Source organism: Anolis sagrei, chromosome 1 (genome assembly GCF_037176765.1).
Source record: "Anolis sagrei isolate rAnoSag1 chromosome 1, rAnoSag1.mat, whole genome shotgun sequence".
In the NCBI taxonomy this organism is placed as follows: Eukaryota; Metazoa; Chordata; class Lepidosauria; order Squamata; family Dactyloidae; genus Anolis; species Anolis sagrei.
Window position 1 is genome coordinate 67,822,304 of NC_090021.1, and position 19,890 is coordinate 67,842,193.

The 19,890-nt window shown below is 37.2% G+C and overlaps 1 protein-coding gene across 5 annotated transcripts in view; it reads right to left on the reverse strand.

Annotated features, from left to right (window-relative positions):
• MAP3K4 (mitogen-activated protein kinase kinase kinase 4) overlaps nt 1–19,890 on the reverse strand; it is a 68,010-nt gene that overhangs the window by 6,990 nt on the left and 41,130 nt on the right. For 2 of the 5 annotated variants that reach the window (XM_060753680.2, XM_060753684.2), the window contains exons 7-23: nt 19,500–19,616; nt 18,732–18,831; nt 18,543–18,626; nt 17,530–17,796; nt 16,029–16,178; nt 15,125–15,286; nt 14,376–14,509; nt 12,599–12,677; nt 12,293–12,371; nt 11,017–11,113; nt 9,086–9,202; nt 7,891–7,991; nt 6,845–6,925; nt 3,532–3,723; nt 2,426–2,496; nt 1,984–2,100; nt 1,477–1,636 (exon numbers count right to left, since the gene is read on the reverse strand). In XM_060753680.2, coding sequence (XP_060609663.2) covers nt 1,477–1,636; nt 1,984–2,100; nt 2,426–2,496; nt 3,532–3,723; nt 6,845–6,925; nt 7,891–7,991; nt 9,086–9,202; nt 11,017–11,113; nt 12,293–12,371; nt 12,599–12,677; nt 14,376–14,509; nt 15,125–15,286; nt 16,029–16,178; nt 17,530–17,796; nt 18,543–18,626; nt 18,732–18,831; nt 19,500–19,616 — 2,108 coding nt within the window. The remainder of the gene's footprint in view (nt 1–1,476; nt 1,637–1,983; nt 2,101–2,425; nt 2,497–3,531; nt 3,724–6,844; nt 6,926–7,890; nt 7,992–9,085; nt 9,203–11,016; nt 11,114–12,292; nt 12,372–12,598; nt 12,678–14,375; nt 14,510–15,124; nt 15,287–16,028; nt 16,179–17,529; nt 17,797–18,542; nt 18,627–18,731; nt 18,832–19,499; nt 19,617–19,890) is intronic. The other 3 variants (XM_060753681.2, XM_060753683.2, XM_060753682.2) reach the window with 3 other exon arrangements.

Genomic DNA, 19,890 nt, shown 5'->3' on the forward strand with positions numbered 1-19,890 from the left:
TTCCAGACAAGATTTCAAACCAAAGAATATAGATTACTACAGTTAATAAAATGAGAAGTGATTTGAGATATTAATGCTGTGCTCCTGCTGCGAGCTGCAATCCTCTTTCTTCTTCACAGGTTTAAAAACATTTAATTATCAGAAATGGGGAAGAAACTCAGCCAGAACAAAACCTTCATAGCATAGCAGGAAAAACTGAACATATCCTTCTATTCTCTCTCCCAAAATATTAGTGACTAGCCACAAAGGAAGACAGAACAAGTGGGAATACATAAGCAAGCACGAGAGGCACTCAAGACAGGAATATCTAACTCATTGGGCTAGATTTTTTTTTGTACTAGCCTATAAAGATATGAAATAATTTTCATTCCACCTTTATTTCATAACCAGCCATGTTCATGAAACAGCTCAAAAGGTGACCTGGATTCGAAATGATGACGTCTCAATAATTAAGTAAAGCCCTGTCAAATTGAACAGATTTCTGCTGTTTCTCTTCCATTTTTGTTTCTAATCTCCTAAAACCTAAATTATTTATAAACTTTTTTTCTAACGAAACATTTGCAGAAATAAAAATTGCTGTTATTATGAAGTCTGAATTGGGTGTTTTCTATTGCTAAGCATTATCCTTTTTCAGTAAATGAAGGATAATAAATCACTGGCCCAAGGCTAAAGTTGCCAATGGGATTTGCTGGGAGGGTTCAGAATTACAAACTTCCATCTTACAAATGGCTCATAGATAAAAACAGGGGTTGAGACAACAGGAAGTGAGAAAAATCTACACATTGGAAGGGAAATTCACTCCTGAAAGAGTTTTCATGTGGAAAAGGTGTTTCCACTGAAGCTTCATCACCAATCCTTGTTTCCTCAACAAACCAAATTTTCAAAAATCAAGTAGCACAGAGAAAGAAAATGAGGCGACATATTCTAAACAGGGGCACAAAAAGAAAAACAAACACCACAGGTGTGTTAACCCTTCCCTATACTATACAAAGTATGTATGTATGTATGTATGTATGTATGTGTATACACACACACACACACACGTGTGTGTGTAAAGTTATACTTTTAAAATGTGCCTGTTCTGATTTACAAACAAATTCAACTTAAGACCAAACCTACAGAACCTATCTTGTTTGTAACTTGGGGGCTGCCTGTATGTTGTACTGTTGCACATTAGGAATTATTGAAAAGCATCAAAATTTACAAGCTTTGAATACATTTTCATCAATCAACAATGATTAAAAAAGAAAAGAAAGCAAAAAGTTATGGAACCTACTATTTGTCCTAAGATGATGTAGAGAAAGGGTTTTAAATTACCAAGGTAAGCCACACTCCAAATTAGATGCTATCTAAATGGAGAAGCGAATTTTTCGGTTTTACATTTGCTCCACTTGTCCCTAGTCATTACACTTTGTCCTGCTAGGCAAATCTGCTTATTAATCCAGATTTCTAATGAATTTGAGAATCATGTTTTACCTTTGATGTCTCGGTGCACTATGCCGTGTTCATGCAGCACATTGATGGCAGTTGTAATTTGCTTTGTGTAGAGTCTAATGACGTGTTCCTGGAGGCCCAGCCTTGACACTTCTTCCAGAGTTCCTTCATCACAGTATTCCATGAAGATATACATTTCTTCCTGGAGATGAGGAGAGAACTGGGTTACTAGCCTTGCTGCATGTACAGCGTGAAGAATACATTTATTTCAATGAGGTATGCTCCAATAACCTGTAAAACTCTAAATACCATATTACTCAAGCATAATGCATCACTGATTGGAATGCACATCTCAATATTAAAGGCGTGCATGCAATGTATGTGTGTGTGTCTCTTTCATTGCACAAAAAATCAAAAATTAAACAGCTGTCAGTCACTTTCAGAAACCATGCAGTGACATCTTAGATGATGAAATTCAATATAACATTAAAAGGGGTTAAAGGGTAAAATCTTTTAGATGTAAGTAACAATAACCAGAGCTTTGCTTACCCTATGGAGCTCTACACCAAAGTACCGAACCAAGTTAGGGTGCTTAATGCCTTCAAATATTTTCAGCTCATCTGCAGTTTCTTTGATTGTTTTATGATCATTTGGTTGAAATCTTATCTGAAAAATATAGTTTTTCGTAAATATTACTATTTAATACTGCACAAAAATGAGATACAAAACCAATAAGTGACCTGTAAACCTCTTCAGATACTTACAGCAGAAGATGCCATACTGATGCCCACTACTGAAAGTGCGGCAATTTTACCATTTTTTTCCTCTTCTCACATCATTGTAGACCCAGGAAAGGTCTTTTTCGTAATAGGAAGTAATATAGTAATACACTTTCAGTTTGTTACCACCCCTGAGTCTAAGAATAATCCATATAAAAGCAGCAGAAACTTTCTAAAAGCACTACATTGTCATTTATCATCACAATACTTACTTCTTTCATGGCCATCAATTCACCAGTGTCAACACTGATACAAGTATAGACTTTTCCATACTGGCCTTCTCCTGGAAAATTAAAAGAATGATGACAAAACTAAGTAGACAGAAAATAATATCCCAAAAGTCTGAAAGTAAACCAACAGAACAGTTGGTGAAGAATCTATATAAAATATGTGCAGACGACCAATTCCAAAAAAAATAACTCTTAAGTTTAAAGACATTTATTGAAACTGAAGTCTTCAGCTAGTGGACTTTGAGTCACCAATCCTTCTACACACAGAAAGCCCTTTGGACAAAGTCCTTCATGAACACATCACATGAAAACCAAACAAATGGCATACAAATGTATCTAAAAGGCCTGACAAATTCACTCAATAGCTTTACAACTAAGTAGTTATAGATTATGCAGAACTGGAAGTGGGATATGCTTTTGCACCTGTTCCTCTACACCAGTGGTTCTCAACCTGTGGGCCCCCAGATGTTTTGGCGTTCAACTTCCAGAAATCCTAACAGCTGGTAAACTGGCTGGGATTTCTGGGATTTGTAGGCCAAAACACCTGGAGACCCACAGATTGAGATCCACTGTTCTACACCAACATGATCTTCTATAAGGAGAAACATATGTAAATGAACCCCAAATACTTCACTGCTCACAACAGCATGCTATGTAAAATTTTATTTATAAGCTTAATTAAATTATATTTAAAGTTAACATTAACTTAATTATACATTTACATACTGGAGGTGGGGAATGTAATTAATGCACAACTTATGTGTCCAACAAAACAATGTTAAATCTCCTTGTGTTGTAGAACAAATTTCAATTATAATTACCCACATTAATAGAACAATAGTCTCTAAATATATGAGAGCCTACATATGAAACTTGAACTCCATGTAGTCTTGTCTTATGAATCATAGATATGAATCATATACCATCATATATTCAAATGCAGATCTTTTCTATACATACTGCATTGCTTCCCCATCGTCACATATACTTTGCCATAACTAGATATGTGTGTGCACCATGCTTTTATTTCATAAGGATCAGACGTTTTCTACTTTTGAAATTTCAGAGGCAGCTTGACATAAACTTACCAATTTTGTTTCCTCTCTGCCACTTAAAAGTCACCTTTCTCAAACCTACATGCATTACATTGTCATAAGATTTCGGAGTGTCGCAAACTTGGCCAATAATATTTTTCCGCCTCATTTCTCGGTATCTCTTCTCTTCAAAGAGCTGAACAGATTTCTGAACTGCTTCCATGGGTCCCTGCCTGGACGCAGTATCTAGAAAAAAAGAGCAAAATCATACACTAATGCCATTACTGAAACACTAACTACATATGGAGGTGGCATGAAGTAAAAGAAGGTAAGATTGGGGCAGGGGAGTGATGGAGCGTGGGGTTGCGTGTGTGTGTGCGGCAGCGAGGGGAGTCATGGAGCGTGGGGTTGCGTGTGTGTGTGCGGCGGCGGGGGAGTGGGGTTGCGTGTGTGTGCGGCGGTGGGGGGAGTGATGGAGCGTGGGGTTGCGTGTGTGTGTGTGGCGGCGGGGGGAGTGGCGTTGCGTGTGTGTGTGCGGCGGCGGGGGGAGTGATGGAGCGTGGGGTTGCGTGTGTGTGTGCGGCAGGGGGTGTATGTGTGTGGGAAGCGGTGCGGCGGGGCTTGGAGTGGGCATGGTTTCCGCAGAGGGAACGTTGGCCGGAAGGCCATGTGCGCGCGCCAGGGAACTTGCGGCTGGGCGCCAATGCGCATGCACAGTTGTTTTGCCGTTTTGTAAGTGTGTTGTTGTGTTGTTTTTCATTTTGAGTAGATATGTTTGTACCTTGTGGGTTGTGTTATGGGCACGGGGATTTTAGTTAAGTTTTGTTGGGGGATTTTTGAGTTTTGTTGTTTTGCCGTTTTGTGAGTGTGTTGTTGTGTTGTTTTTCATTTTGAGTAGATATGTTTGTACCTTGTGGGTTGTGTTATGGGCACGGGGATTTTGGTTAAGTTTTGTTGGGGGATTTTTGAGTTTTGTTGTTTTGCCGTTTTGTGAGTGTGTTGTTGTGTTGTTTTTCATTTTGAGTAGATATGTTTGTACCTTGTGGGTTGTGTTATGGGCATGGGAATTTTGGTTAAGTTTCGTTGGGGGTTTTTTGAGTTTTGTTTCCTCGTTGGATGCCCCTAACAAATTTATATATATAGATGACATTAAGGATGCTTTAGAGGGCTTGCCTGTGTAATGAGCTTATTTGCCAAACTTAAGCTGATAGATTTAAGTTTTTATTAAAAGAGAAAAAGAGAAAAGGTTTTTGTATAATCCCTTCTCATCCCTTACCTCCCAACCCACTTATAAAGAAGTGCGAGAAATTCAAAAGAAACAAAGAGATCAAGGCACTCTTGTCAGTAGCAAATAGGGAGGATGGTGACATTAAACATTCACTCTCTGTAGCAGATCCCTAGAGCAGATGGAGGGGGGATATTTATTTATTTATGTCCCAAAGGGGACTCAGAGTGGCTTACAAGATATATATACATAAAATATATTATATTATTAGCATAGTACAATATCAGTACTAAATATTACTATATTGTACTATACCATTATATTGTAATATTATTAGTAATATTACATATATTATAAATATATTATTGTATTGTCATATCTTATTATTATTACTATTATATTGCATTACAATGTAATATAAATATTATATGTATATACAATATAATATAATACAATATAATACAATATAATACAATATAATATAATATATTATATTGTATAATATATTATATTATATTATATTATATTATATTATATTATATTATTAGCATAGCACAGTGGTCTATAAGAGAAGAAGGGAACTGATGAAACGCATTTCCATTTTTCCAGCACAATTGATCCACTAGATTGGATGTCTCGGGCAAATCTAAGGAATCCATCTGTCCTCCAGTGAGAGATTCTGACTTCAACCCACACTTCAATGGAAACTTGAACTACTGACAATTCAGCCTCTGTTACGAGTATATGGTTGCAACACATGAAGGGATAATAAACACCAAACAAATGAAGGGGTGACTAGATGATATGAAAACATGAACTATAGTCCATAAAGGTTTATACCAAAATAAACTGATTCATCTCCTGCTTTCCCTATTTTCATACGGAAACAGATTGATGAAGCTATCTATTCAACAAACAGTTATGAGCTAAAGATTGGGGTTTTTTTCCAGCTGGACTTTCAAAAATATGTATCTGGAGTGGTACAAAGCTCTACTACCAACTATTCTACCTCAGGTATCATCAAGTGAAACATCTTTTTGATAAACACACTAAGTAATATGCAAGGGGTCTCGTAGTAGGTTTAATTTACGATTACTGATACGATGATTGGAATACATTATTTGATTAAACAAACATAATGAGAAAGGTATATCATATTTATGTGATCCTAATGTGCACCATTTTTTGGCTAAATGGCCTTGCCAAAATTTGGGCATACATTAGGTTTGCATAATACAGAAACGGGCCTCCTTGCTTGCCGCAATCTGTGGCCTTCTTGGCTTGCCAGGGCCACCCCTCACCTGGGCCAGCTCACTCATGAGCAAGTCGCCACAGTTCTCGAAAAAGAAGAGGAGGAGGAAGAGGAGGCACTGGCAGCGAAGGTGCCTTCCTTCACCCTGGCTTGCCTGGGCCTTCCCCTCAGCAGAGCGCTTCATTATTTCTCTCTCCTTTTCATCCTTCATTCTCTCTTTCTCCCCTTCTTTCTTGTACTTTCCTTCCTTTCTCTTTCCCTCTCTCTGCCTTTTCTTTCAAGGCTCCTTGAGGGAAGGGTCATCTGATTACATGGTGTCACTCTCCATTGCTGGAAGATTTGGTGATCTAATACTTTTTATTTTTTTAAAGGGCACAGCAACACCACCTTTTTGGAACAACTTACAACGAGGACATTTTGCCACTGTGCATTCCATTCACCAGCAAGTCCTTTTTCTTTTTGGTTTCAGGATCTTGAAAATTAAGGTGTGCATTAAATTCAATAGTGCTCTAGATTTGAGTAAATACGGGTAGTATACTGACAGTATACAAGAAAAGCAGTTGCCCACTGAAGTTTATGTTATCTGGTGTTTTCTACAAAGAACTAACAAGACTACTGCTGGGATCTTCAAATTCCCACAGCCTATTAACGATTTACAATTAAACTGAACTTATTGGGTGGGGATTATTTTAGAAAAGGTTAGAATTTTCTACCAACTTAACATAATAGCTAAAATCCATCCAGAACTGCTGTTTCAGCTGTTTTAATGCTCCATGACCATGTAGTTACTGGTAGAGAGCAGGCACATAGGAAAAGAATTTGACTATGTTCCTGTAGTCAAATACAGAGCAATGGCATCAATCACTGACCCCTCCCAGTATTATCTTTACCTTTGGTCTGACTGATGAGAGTTCGAAGTTCCCAACTTCTTCGGGCAGATCCGCTTGAATCCCCTTTTGGATAAGATGGTTCTTTGGAAAAAAAAATGAAAAATAGGTAGCACCCAAGAAGACTTGTGAAGTGAAATTTCACCCACTGTTCAAGTGAGCCTAATGGCTCCATTTTTGATTTAGGCATGAAAATACTAGTCAGAGAAAGGTAAGCAGAAGACTAGTCTAGAATTATTGGTAGATATCTGGATGATCTGTAATATTTTGCAATGATTTCTGACTCACAATTGCTTAGCAATACCATTAAGAAAATGCATGGATGCATACATACTATTATGTTCTGCTGATATTAAGAAACTTTAAGGTATGGTAACTTGGAATTAATAAATTAAATTTCAAATGGAAGGGCTGTGAGTCCCGTTTGGTCCTGGTATTCAAAACACACAGACATTTTCTTTTGCACTAGGATTCAGTGGCTAGATCTCAAAGTCCTAGTCTTCAAAAAACAAAAACAAAAGAACACTGCCCATTCCAACTTGGGAAATGAAGATCTTACTGGGGCTTACAATAGGAGATGCTAGTCACACTTATGGATCTAGTATGTCCTAAAGAATTTACAATCTGTATTCTTACCATGAGCATGGAAATGAGCAAGACCCATTTTGCTGAGTCTTGGATATTACTTTTTTAACTGCCAGAACTCTCAGTTATCTGATAAACCGTTGACCAGGTTTAACAATCCTCTTAACATTTATATTGCTAGATCATTTTAGGAATATTTTTTCAACTGCAAATTTTGAAGTTCACATTTAAAATTGGTGCATAAGTAATGCAAACAAATGAACCAAATTACAAAAGCAGGTCCAGTGGAGGGAAAGACATCATAAGAGAATTTAAAAAAATCTTAAATGGTCAAATGCTTATATCAGACTGAGTAAGCCAAATTACATGTCTGACAAAATACTACTTTAAAGCAAATCAATAAAGTACATTTCAGAGGGAAATACCTATCTGCTACATCACAGATTTAAGAGCAACCCACTCACCTTCTCGTTCTTCAGTGGGACTTGAGTGGCGGCTTAATGACCTAAACTGTAGTTCAGCAGCAATTGAAGCTAGTCGGTCATTTTCTGGAACACTGGAACCTCTGTTTAGAGAGAACACACACAACTGCTCCATCATTTAGGACTCTGATTCTTCCCCTTTCTAGTAATGAAAGCTTAAATAAGATAAATATTGACATGGCAAATGAGGAAAACAATCTGAATATTTATAATCTAATTCTTACAGTCTTAGATATATAAAAAGGAATCTTCAAATAATATCTTACCTCAGTCCTTCATTTTTAAATAAACTACTATTGAGATTGAATACAAAGGAACAGTACGTTGTATTGACCTGGAGGGAAGGGATGGCCCAAATGCTTTTGATTAACCACCCTTCAACTTTTTGAAACGACACTACATCTCACATCAGAACCAGACACATAGAGTATAATGGGAAGGAAGATAAAATAACACACACTTTTGTCAATTGTGTGGGGATGTACTGAATGAAAGAGAAAGAAAAATCTTATAGAATGCCACACTGTTACAGCTACTTTTTAAAAATCTGGAGAAGCAATTGGAAGAGAACTTCACCAATTCTATGGATACAATAGCTTTTCTTTTGAGCTGCTTTCTAGTTACCTGAAGTAAGAAGGACTTAAAGTCATCAAAACAGAGTTAGGAAGAGACCGCAAGGGTCATCCAGGTGTTATCATAAACTTGAAAGAAGAAACCTATCATGAAACCTATCAGTGCACTACACAGCACTACAAACCTATATCTCACATTAGATTTCTCCCTTGCTAAATTTTCTGAAAAAAAATGTTTAAACATTACTACATATAAGTATATTTTACAAATAAATGTTTAACTAGTGTATTATTCTCAATTCAAAGTCAATCACAACTAGTAACTGTAAAGCTGCATAAGTACTAAGGAAGAAATACATGCATTAATGATGCTAAAATGAAACAAACAATTAAAAACATGCATAGACCAAATGTTGTTCTTTTAAAAAAATACCATTAGTTGAAAATATAATACATGCATTCCACTTCACAGATTGGAACAGTAATGAGAAGGTTACATGGAAAACACAACGGAACCAAAAGGAACTAGTGGGATCTAAGTGCAAGCAATTCTGGATGGCTGACGTAAACAGGAATGGTTCCGCTACATTGTGGAGTGGAGCTACCTGATATCATTTGTACAGCTGACAGGTTTTGGCTGAGCAGAGTCACCTCCGAAGGGGACGGGGCGACTAAGAGCAGGGTTGCAATGGTTCCGTACATCACATGGGACATTCCTTGTGCTGCAGTGAGAAGAAAACCTTGAGAAAAAGGGGGCTGGGTCGATTCTGAAATGGGGTTTTAAAACAGGGAGACTCAAAAACATCAATCTAAAAAATGTGTTGTTGTTTTTTTTAAAAAAAAATAGAGAGAGAAGTGTTTTGAGCTCTGAAAATATTTTTTAGTAGTCCAGGACTTTAGACTACTCTCAAACTATGCTCACAACTGAGAACTTAGATGGTTCACAACAAGTATAAATGCATAAATGTGAAATACTGGAAATGGGGGAAATAAGTAAGAACATAAAGTATGAGTGCCTCACAAGGGAACTGGAAGGGGTGGGGGGTGGGGAGAATATTTTTATGTGTGAAGCAACACTGTCTAAGGACCTTAGCATGATATATCTCTCATTTCTAAGAAAGAGATATCATGGGCCCTTGGAATCTGCTGATGTTTTGTTTCAGGACCACCGTGGAAACCCAAATCTGTGGATGTTCAAGTTCCATTCTATACAATGGCCTAGAAAAAGGGGAACCCTTATATAAAATGGAAAAATCAAGTTTTGCTTTAGGATTTATTTATTTATTTTTACTATTTTCAAACTGCAGACAGTTGAATTGGTTGAATCTGTGGATACACAATCCATGTATGTTACTGTATTCAGCTAATTTCCACAGTCTTCATCTGAGATGGAAAGAAGACAGCCCTTAAGATTGGAAATGCTAGGAGTTGGAGATTTATAACATCTAGAAAATAATAGTTTCTCCATCTTAATACAAATCAGCAATGTAACAGATAACTATATGCATACACACACACACTTATCAAAGACCAGGAGAGAGAGAAGTGCTTAAGAAGTATGCCAATTCTCCGAGTTTGTTGACAATAAAGAAAGCTGATTTTTACTAACAGGCTTATTTTAATGCCAGTATATGACTAGACTCTTTTGCCCACTATATTGTTCTAATTCATACATTTAAGAAAAGCATGCCTGTTTGAAGGAAAGTATGCAGCCTTTGAAGTTGAAGGAAAACAGGAAGCACCATCACAGAGATAGTGAATCCCCATCCACCCAAAAATATCCCAGAAATGCAGGGCAGCACTGAAGTAGTCATGGGAATTGGGGGGAGGGGGGAGGTAGCTGCATCACTTTTGTATTGTCAAAGGCTTTCATGGCCGGAATCACTGGGTTGTTATAGGTTTTTTCGGGCTATATGGCCATGTTCCAGAGGCATTCTCTCCTAATGTTTCGCCTGCATCTATGGCAAGCATCCTCAGAGGTTGTGAAGTCCTTTTGTTCCTTTTCATAATTTAAGAAGGTAAAGAATGAGCCTAAACTCCAGGATGGCACTGGCAGACTGGAGAGTCAAAATCACGAGCAAAAGCATTAAAATAATGTATAGTAATAGAAAAAAGAAGGTAAAATAAACATTTATCAAATGGTTCAAGCACAGGAAGAGGGAAAATGATGTTGCTCATCATTACATAATGTCACAAGGATCATCCAATTACAGACAGTCACCTGTCATTCAGCACTCAAGACAACAAGATGTTACTAGGGTGCAGACAGGCATAACACTGTAGTACTGAATACTGAGAAAACTGATCTCCTTTAGTGACAGACAGCTAGATTCAGATTATAGTTGCTTGAAATGCTTCAGAAGTATTGATTGCTTCTCCAAACCAGGGAAATGCAACCTACTACTCAATCATCCTCTCACCCGATCATGCTTTTCCTGCTGCTGAAAAAGAAACATCAAACCTTTTTGTGATTGTGGGATGCATACATGTCTGTTCCAGGCCATAGGCAAAAACATTATGCATAAGTTCTTAATACCTGAATGCTTCAGGCGTTGGGATGATGAGGTGAGGATTTGGAGGATCACTATGACATCGAGGTACTTTCACAGGTCGGGGACTATTCCGATGAAGAGCTACAAACAAAAGAAACAGATGGTGAGCTTTCAGGTGGCTTAAGAGAACACCCAATGCATGCATGTCATATTAACATGGCCACACTGTTACTGAGATCAAGTTTATGTAATTTACATGAAATGGGAGGAGCAAAACTGAAATTATCACAATTTTTTATATCTTCATTAAATCAAAGGTGGATTGCTGAATCACATTCTATACGGGTTTACCTTTGATGAATGTCCAGAACTGCAAAAATCCAGCTTGTGGGAAGAATACTTACAACACGTTATTATTATTCTACCATCTTTACTGATTTCCAGTTCCCTTTGTACATTAAATCAAATTTAATGGTCAGTACTTTAGAAGCCCTACATGCCTTAGTTTTAGAATACCATATCCTATTAAATGGATCTGCATTTCTTTGGACTCATCTATAGAGGCCCCGTTGTATATCCTACTCTTTTCAAAGGCCTGTTTGTTGTTCATTTGTTCAGCTGCTTTTGGCTCTTTATGACCTAATGGACCAGCCCAAGTCAGAGCTCCCTGTCGGCTGTGGCCACACCCAGTTCCTTCAAAGTCAAGCTAGTCACTTGCCCTTGATTAGCTCCTCTTCCATTTTCCCCAGCATCATTATCTTCTCAAAGCTTTCCCGTCTTCTCATTATGTGGCCAAAGTACTTCATCTTTGCCTCTAATATCCTTCCCTCCAGTGAGCAGTCAGGCATTATTTCCTGGAGTATGGAACAGTTTGATCTTCTAGTGGTTTCAAAGGCCTAGCTGGCACAAATATGCACATGGATGTTTTGGTTGCTTCACAAGGCTTGTGAATCCCATACCCAGGGAACCTGAAAATCTTGCAATTCCAGCAAACTTTGGATCTGTTAGATACTTGAGCCTTCTTTTTGTTATTCCATCTGTTTCTTTGCTTAGGAAACAGATGGAATAGCAAATGTAATTTCTTTTCTTGTACACATTGTGTTACACTTTTTTTAGTTACTTTTGAATTGTTATGATCATATTATCATATTGTAACCATTATGATTGCGTAGTAATAAGACAGGTGCCAGCAAATAACTGGTTAAAGGTTAAAATAGTTTAATTTTGAACTATAATGAATTACTCATAGTTAAAATGTTTAGAGTTCTATAATCTATAGCTTTAAAGTTCCAGAAGAAGAGATTGTAGCTGCTGTCTTACCAAGGTACAAACCTGTTACAGGACTGTGAGGCTTTCCAATGACATGGCCAATACATTCATTCATCAGTGCCTGTAAGCTCTAGAAAACAAGGAACAAGTACCATTGGGATAATTAAACAATTACATTCTTTCATATCTTATCTACTACATTTTTTCTAACTGTATAGTTAGGCAGAAATAATTCATCATGGAGGATGAATGTGGTGAACCAGCAAAGCTCAAGCTTCCTTCATCAGCGCCATTGATCCCATCTTAAATGCAGCCTATAATGCTTTTAAACATGAAATGTAAGAATGACTGACATACCAAGAAGTCATCTTCTGGCAGAGCGGAAATAAAGGCTGGCTCAATGGCTTGAAGAAAATCAAAACCTTGTGTTGCCCACCTGTTGAGCAGACAGACATTATTCTTTAATCAAAAGTTATTTTTAATACTTATATAAGTCATTCTGTTTACTGAGAGAAGCAATCTGTGTTGCTATGTTACACAAACGCCTTTCCAAACACACAAGCGTAAACCAAAAGCTACTCACAGGTCTGCCCTCTGAAACCATATTTTTATGAATATTCACAAGATTATACTATCCTAACACTCCTAAATAGAGGGGATTCTTCAAATCAGAGGATGAGAAGAGTCACTATCCCCCAGTCAAACCACCTCATAAGGTTGTGTTCTTTTGAGAGATTGAACAATATAACCGAATTAGAACAATACAACACATAAAAATGGTGAGAGATGGGGTGCTGGATGTTGACAAGGAAAATTTGGGCTCAATTTAGTTAATTGGCTGGATTTAGTGAAATCAACAGTGTCCGTTAATTAAACACTTACCAAGGACATTCATTACTTTAAATGCACATGCACAAAAAGTGCACTATATGGCAAGATGCCTATGTACAGTAGTTGCTTTCCAGAGGTCAAAACACAAATGGTGATGTAACAAAAGATTCTATTTTAGATTAAGTTCTGTTAATCAGAGCATACCTGAGGTGGACATTCAGCCAAGCTCAAATGTACCCATATGTTTAGGGGAAATGCTGCAAATGATTATAGGCACTGATTAATTAGCATTTTTTTTTAAAAAAAAATCTGCATATATCAAATTCATATACTCTTCAGTTTCTCGCAATAAATATCCCTTCAAGTCAGGTAATATGGGATTTCACCCTATTTGAGAAACAGAGTCCATAGCTCTGCACCTTAGATTTTTTTGGTCCTTCTTCTGTCAATAACTTGTTTCCTACCAACATTTATTATGTCCATGGTTAAAGGTCCTGCCAAAGTCTGTTACATCACTAACCAAAACAGTTAACTCTCCAAATTTAATAACAGGACATTTTAGATAGAGAATGTCCTTCTCAGTAAGGACAGTCAAATCTTTAGCCTTAACTAATGTTATTCCTGACTATTATGTGATTACTCAATGACCAGCAAATTATGAGAAACTGGCAGTAATTTATCATTCAGACAATAAGTAGAGGATGATATTCTATGCTGTGCCATAACTAAGCACACCTGCCTTCCCTCATACTAACTGTATGACAATTCACAACCTCTGAGGATGCCTGCCATAGATGCAGGTGAAACGTCAGGAGAAAATGCTTCTAGAACATGGCCATATAGCCCAAAAAACCAACAACCCAATTCTATTGTTATTTCTTTTTCATGTCAATCTTGACTGGAAACCTAAACAATCTGGGCCTTTGATGATGATGATGATGATCTTTATTTATAGACTGTCCTATCTCCTTGAGGAGACTCAGGGCAGTTTCCAACACATATGGCAAACATTCAATGCCAACAAAGAGACAAATTAGCAAATTAAATCAAAACAACACATCAAACAATATGAAACAGCCTAACTGTAAACTTAATATCAAGTAAGAATTAATAAAATAAAACTTGACAACCCAAGCAGACACAGTCACATAATATAATATTATCAGGTATCTTAGTTCACTGCACAATTTGTGACACTGGCATTAATAATACTCTCCCAAAGTGATATAGATGCTAACTCTGTTAAAAATGTGCAAGACATCACCCACAAAAGGAAGCAAAAATAGGTCTGTTTAATCATTACCTGGGTCTGGTGCCTCGACCACTTTCACATTTTGTAAGGACATAATTCATCCACTTCCTTGCAAAACTGATATACTGGTCTCCAATTTTCTGTCTGAAATCTCCAGACATCAGACGAATGACTTCTTTATGATACTAAAATATATTAAGATTATTCTTTAAAGTCAGAAATAGATACTGCTATTTGCAACTGATAGAAAAATTAATCCATGTTCTCCTTAAAAATGATATTCTGACTTTAAAATTCTCAAACAATCTGAGATCAGAAAGAAGCATAATACAGGGTTAGTCAAAATGCATAGGCCAATCTGCCATTCAATTGAATGGCAGATTGGCCTATGCATTTTGACTAACCCTGTATAATTATCATGAAACATCAATAACATAATAATGAAATGTATCTAAGAAACAACTTGTAAACCAAGACCACTGACATCTGCAGCAAGATAAAATTATAAAGTCAGATAAAACAAAATCATGACACTCAACAAAACAAGTGTTCTCATTAAGACAAATGTATTTTACGCATTTGTTTTTATTTTTATAAAATGGCAGCAGAATCTACTTGGCCAGACTACACTTCAGCTTTTCAGAAGATGACTGAAGTGAAACGCAATGACACACAACTAAGAAAAATATGACAATCTTGCTTAAAGACAAGTTTCTCTCCCCATTCCTCAAATGATACAGAAGAGTCTTTCAGAAACTTTCCATTATCAAAAATAAAGGGGAAAATACACTTGAACCTACCTCAAAACCGAAGTTGTAACACTGAATCATGGCTTCTCGATAATATTGCTGCAAAGTGACTGATTCTGACTCATCAATCTCTGCATCAAACTCTGATGTGAACATGCGCTCCACTCTGTCAAGCGCACTGCTTATCTTATTGCACAGCTGCAAAGCATCACTCTGGAAAGTAGGGAAAAATCTCAGCCACAATATTACTTGCACAAAAGAAGCAAGATTCCAAAGGAACATTATGTCAAGCTAAAATAACTACTTCTTGCTAAATGCACAAATTACCATGTCTTGGGATAATTTACACTGCAATCTCAGATAAAATACTTGTTTTTCTGAGAGTATGTCTCACTTTACTCAGTGGTACTTATTTCTGAGTAGACACATACAAGATTGCATCATTAGCAATTAAAATAGATCATAGCATGGGTATTAAATGAAAAAACCTATTTCATTAGAAGCACCATAGAACATCTCCCAGCACACATGTCACCCATCTACAGACTGTAAATATAAAATTGTAAGATTTTTTTAGTTCTTCAATAAATCATTCCATAACAATTTGTTGAAACACTGGACAAAAATGATAAGACTCGTAACGGCAGCAATTATTGTAATCGTCCAACTTTATAGTCCTTTTTGAGAAAGACATTCTCACCACTATGCCTTCCTGTCATTAGAGCAATTTGATATGTCAAATCAACAGGATCATAGCTTATATTTCAAAGTTTAAACATGTGATGTCTTAAGCTATACAAATAACCGAGGCAGCATTTTGCAAATACACTCAACTCATGTACATGAAACTGACATTGCAAATAATCTTTCTTCTTATTGGTTTGTGGTGGTAATTTTATAAAATGTGCTTAAAATGAGCAACAATAAAAAGAAGAAAAATCAGGATGATACCGACCTTCAATTGCTGTAGAGCTTTAGCAATGACTGGTTGGCTGGATGTTTGCTCCTGATGCAGAGAGATCAGTCCTTCAAAAACCTGTTGGAAAGCTTTTCTCTGGTTCACAAGATGAACAGGTTGCATGACGACAAGGAGTAGGTTATCAACCTAGAAACACAAGGTTAACTTGTTGAAAACAGGCCCGGAATGAATTAAGTAATACCTATTTTGAAGGATAAAATACAGTTGGATTTAACATTTTAAACTCATGTTAAACAGTTTAACAACGTTGGTTTAATGTTTTCATATTTGATTTTTATGGATTTGATTAATGTGCTTTCTATAGGAATTTCTAGGTTCTCCGGTGCAGCTTTATGGTCAATTTCTGCTAGAAATTAACCATAGAGTCACACTGGAAAATCTGGAGATTCCTAAAGAGATATTCTCTCAGGTTTTTTTTTGTTTTTGTTTTTTTTGTTTTTGTTTTTTTGTGTTGTTTTTTTTTGTCGTGTCAGGAGCATCCTGTTGTGAGAGAGAGAATTCTCTCAGGTAAAATTAAATGTGTTTTTTTAATAGTTATCAATTAAGAGTCCTGTACCCTTAAACCCGGAGCCCCTGGTGGCGCAGTGGGTTAAAGCCAGAGTCAGACATGACTGGACTTAATGTCAGGGGACTACCTTTACCTTTTACCCTTAAACCCGGGCCCCCCGGTGGCGCAGTGGGTTAAAGCACTGAGCTGCTGAGTTTGTTGACCAAAAGGTCGCAGGTTCGATTCCAGGGAGCAGCGGGAGCTTCCGCTGTCAGCCCTAGCTTCTGCCAACCTAGCAGTTCGAAAACATGCAAATGTGAGTAGATCAATAGGTACCGCTCCGGCGGGAAGGTAACAGCGCTCCATGTGGTCATGCTGGCCACATGACATTGGAGGTGTCTATGGACAACGCCAGCTCTTCGGCTTAGAAATTGAGATGAGCACCACACCCCAGAGTCAGACATGACTGGACTTAATGTCAGGGGACAACCTTTACCTTTACCCTTAAACCCATAAATCTGGAGGGCCTGCTGCATTCTCTTAATTCTGCAATATTTTAATAGTACTTCCATAACATAAATAAATTTTATGGGAAATGTCTATAGTTATTCTTTCAGATTGTCTAAGGATGGTTCTTTTAAAATCCAGAAAGTTCAATTAAGTGACAATTCCACATTCTATTTTCTATACGCTATTTACCATGCTACACGGAGTGTCAGTTATGGAATAAAAATCCCAGTATCAACCAGCTCCAAATACACTTTTTATCTTCCCATATATTAACAAATTCATTAATCTATGAACAGCATGATAGTGCCACATCTGTCCTCGGTGGGAGGGAAGATGACACAGGCACAGCTCTATCTCATGCCTTAGACCAGTAGTTCCCAACTGTTGGTCCTCCAGTTGTTCTGGACAACAACTCCCAGAAATCCCAGTCAGCAGTTATAACTTAGAAGAACATCAAATACTATTACAGAAAACATTTACCTGCACACTTCTCAGTGTGTCAATAGTTTCCACCTGAGGGACTATTTTAATAGGCTGCCCTTCCCAAATGCTCCAGCTGTCAATAACTTCATCATCTTTTTCACTGTATTTCGTCATAAGTAAAAATGGTTCACTTGCAACTTCATCGGAGTCTTTTGAACAGTCTTTTCCTGCAGCTGTATTCAGCAACTGCAAGATAATAGGTTTTTCCCCCACAAGGTTATCTGGCACAAAGATCTGTAAATTTTCAAGTCCAGGGATTTGTACCTGAAGAACAAACCAATATAGTCCCAGTTATTAAAGTTAGAGATGTATCAAATTTTCTGAGGAGGAAGGATATTTTGAAGGGATGACATGTAATATCAGGAAAAAACACTCTTTTGACTGTGGTATTCCCCCTTATGTAATGATTCCAACCAATGAAGGAACACATAATGAGTAAGATTACACAGCAAAGAGTGTGGAGCAATGAAAAGTACTACACTCACTTACATGAGTGCAAGGAAAGGCATTCTCACATTGCATCTTACCATCCCTGCTTAGGAAGACAGGGGCACCTCCCAAGTGTTTCTCCATCAAAGGACCTATCTTTTGCCTTGAGAAGCAATAAAAAGCAGCATTGCTGCACCTTGCCACTGTAGGAATGCATTTTCTTCTCATTTCTCTTATCACAATGGACAAACACCATTGCATATCTGGCTTGAAATCTTTTCTTTGTCAAAATCTTTGCTATGTGCAGGATATGTTTCATAGACTGTGCATTCCATCATGTGAGCATCCATCCATCTGTAGTAAGATGGCTAAAACACAGGCCTAGCATTTCCATTAAATAGATCCTGTACTGAGTATTCAAACATGCATAAACCCACACTACACACAACTGGTTCATTTTCCCATTTAACATGTTTTGGCAAAAATGCTATAGCTTGGAGTAGGCCCCAGTGAATGCTACTTCAGGAACATTACAGTTAATTTTTTAAAAAAAACCATTAAAGCCTTAAGAATGATTTTACCTTCATGTACTGTTGTGCTTTGAGGGCACTGAGAAACTCTCTCACAGAAGCCGACAATGTGAACTCTGCTGCTATTTCAAGATCCTAGGAATAAGAAAAGTACACGTTATCGAACTGAATTGTCAAATGTATCAATGACACTGAAGGTGAGAATTACTCAAAAATGCTCCACCTCTCTCTGATTTTTACCTTCCTTAACCTCTTGGCAAAGCCAAGAGCTTTGGATGCTCTCTCTCTAGCTTCATGAAACAGCTCTTTCAGTGCTCGGCTGGTCTCTATAACAGACCTCCTATAAAAATAGAAAAGAATTCAGTCATTCCAAAATATCTTTACCCGTGTAGTCAAAGAAGACTTCCTTTTTAAAATAGAAGAAGGAAAATTCTTACAAACAACTGGCTAAAAATGAGCTGAGGAGTCCTAAGACGACACATTTCACTTTTAGAGGTTGAATACAAAATAAGTATTTTTTTTAAAAAAATCTGCACAACAATTCTTCGAATTCACTTAACTAATAAAATAAGAATGCACAAACTGGAATTTTGGCTGTACATTTTAAGCAAAATATGGCTAGCATCTTTAGCAGTTACAAAATAAAAACCTGGATTTATGAGACAACAACTCTTGGGATTCAAAATTTATTATGTGACTCAAAAAGCCTTTTTTTTAGCCAGACAGCACCACAACAAGAGTTTCTGACTGATGTTCTACAGTGTGGGGTGTTTGGAAACAGCATCTGGGGTGCTCTCCCAGTCATGAGGCATATTGAGAGAAACAGTTGCAGCACGAAGCTTTTAAACTAGGCCTGGGCTAACTTCAGCCCTCTGGGTGTTTTGTACTTTATCTCCCACAAATCCCAGCCAGTTTACCAGCTGTTAGGAATTGTAGGAGTTGAAGTCCAAAACACCTGGAAAGCCAAAATTTGCCCATGCCTGTTTTAAAGTGAAAGCCCAGGAGTACCTGATTTCATCTGAAGCAGAACTATCATCAGCACTAGCCCAAAACTCGGCACAGCTCACTTGTAAGCCAGCATCCAGAAAGATTCCTGTTGATTTTAGCAGCACACCTGCAATGTCACTGAAAAAAATAAATAAACTGTCACTACTGTGAACATCATAGACAAAATTTATGTAAAAAAATTCCAAAGCACTCTGGGATACCAATATTGAAGTATTGAAATATGGTGAATATAAATGACATAAAAAATAGTTCAAATAAGGAAAAGATCTTTGATTTCTTTGCTATATCTACCTGAGGCTCTATAACAGATTAAAGAAAAAGTATTCACCTGTTTTACTCCTGCAGATACTAATATTTTATTTTTAAATAATTTTATAGCTCTGTTTAAATT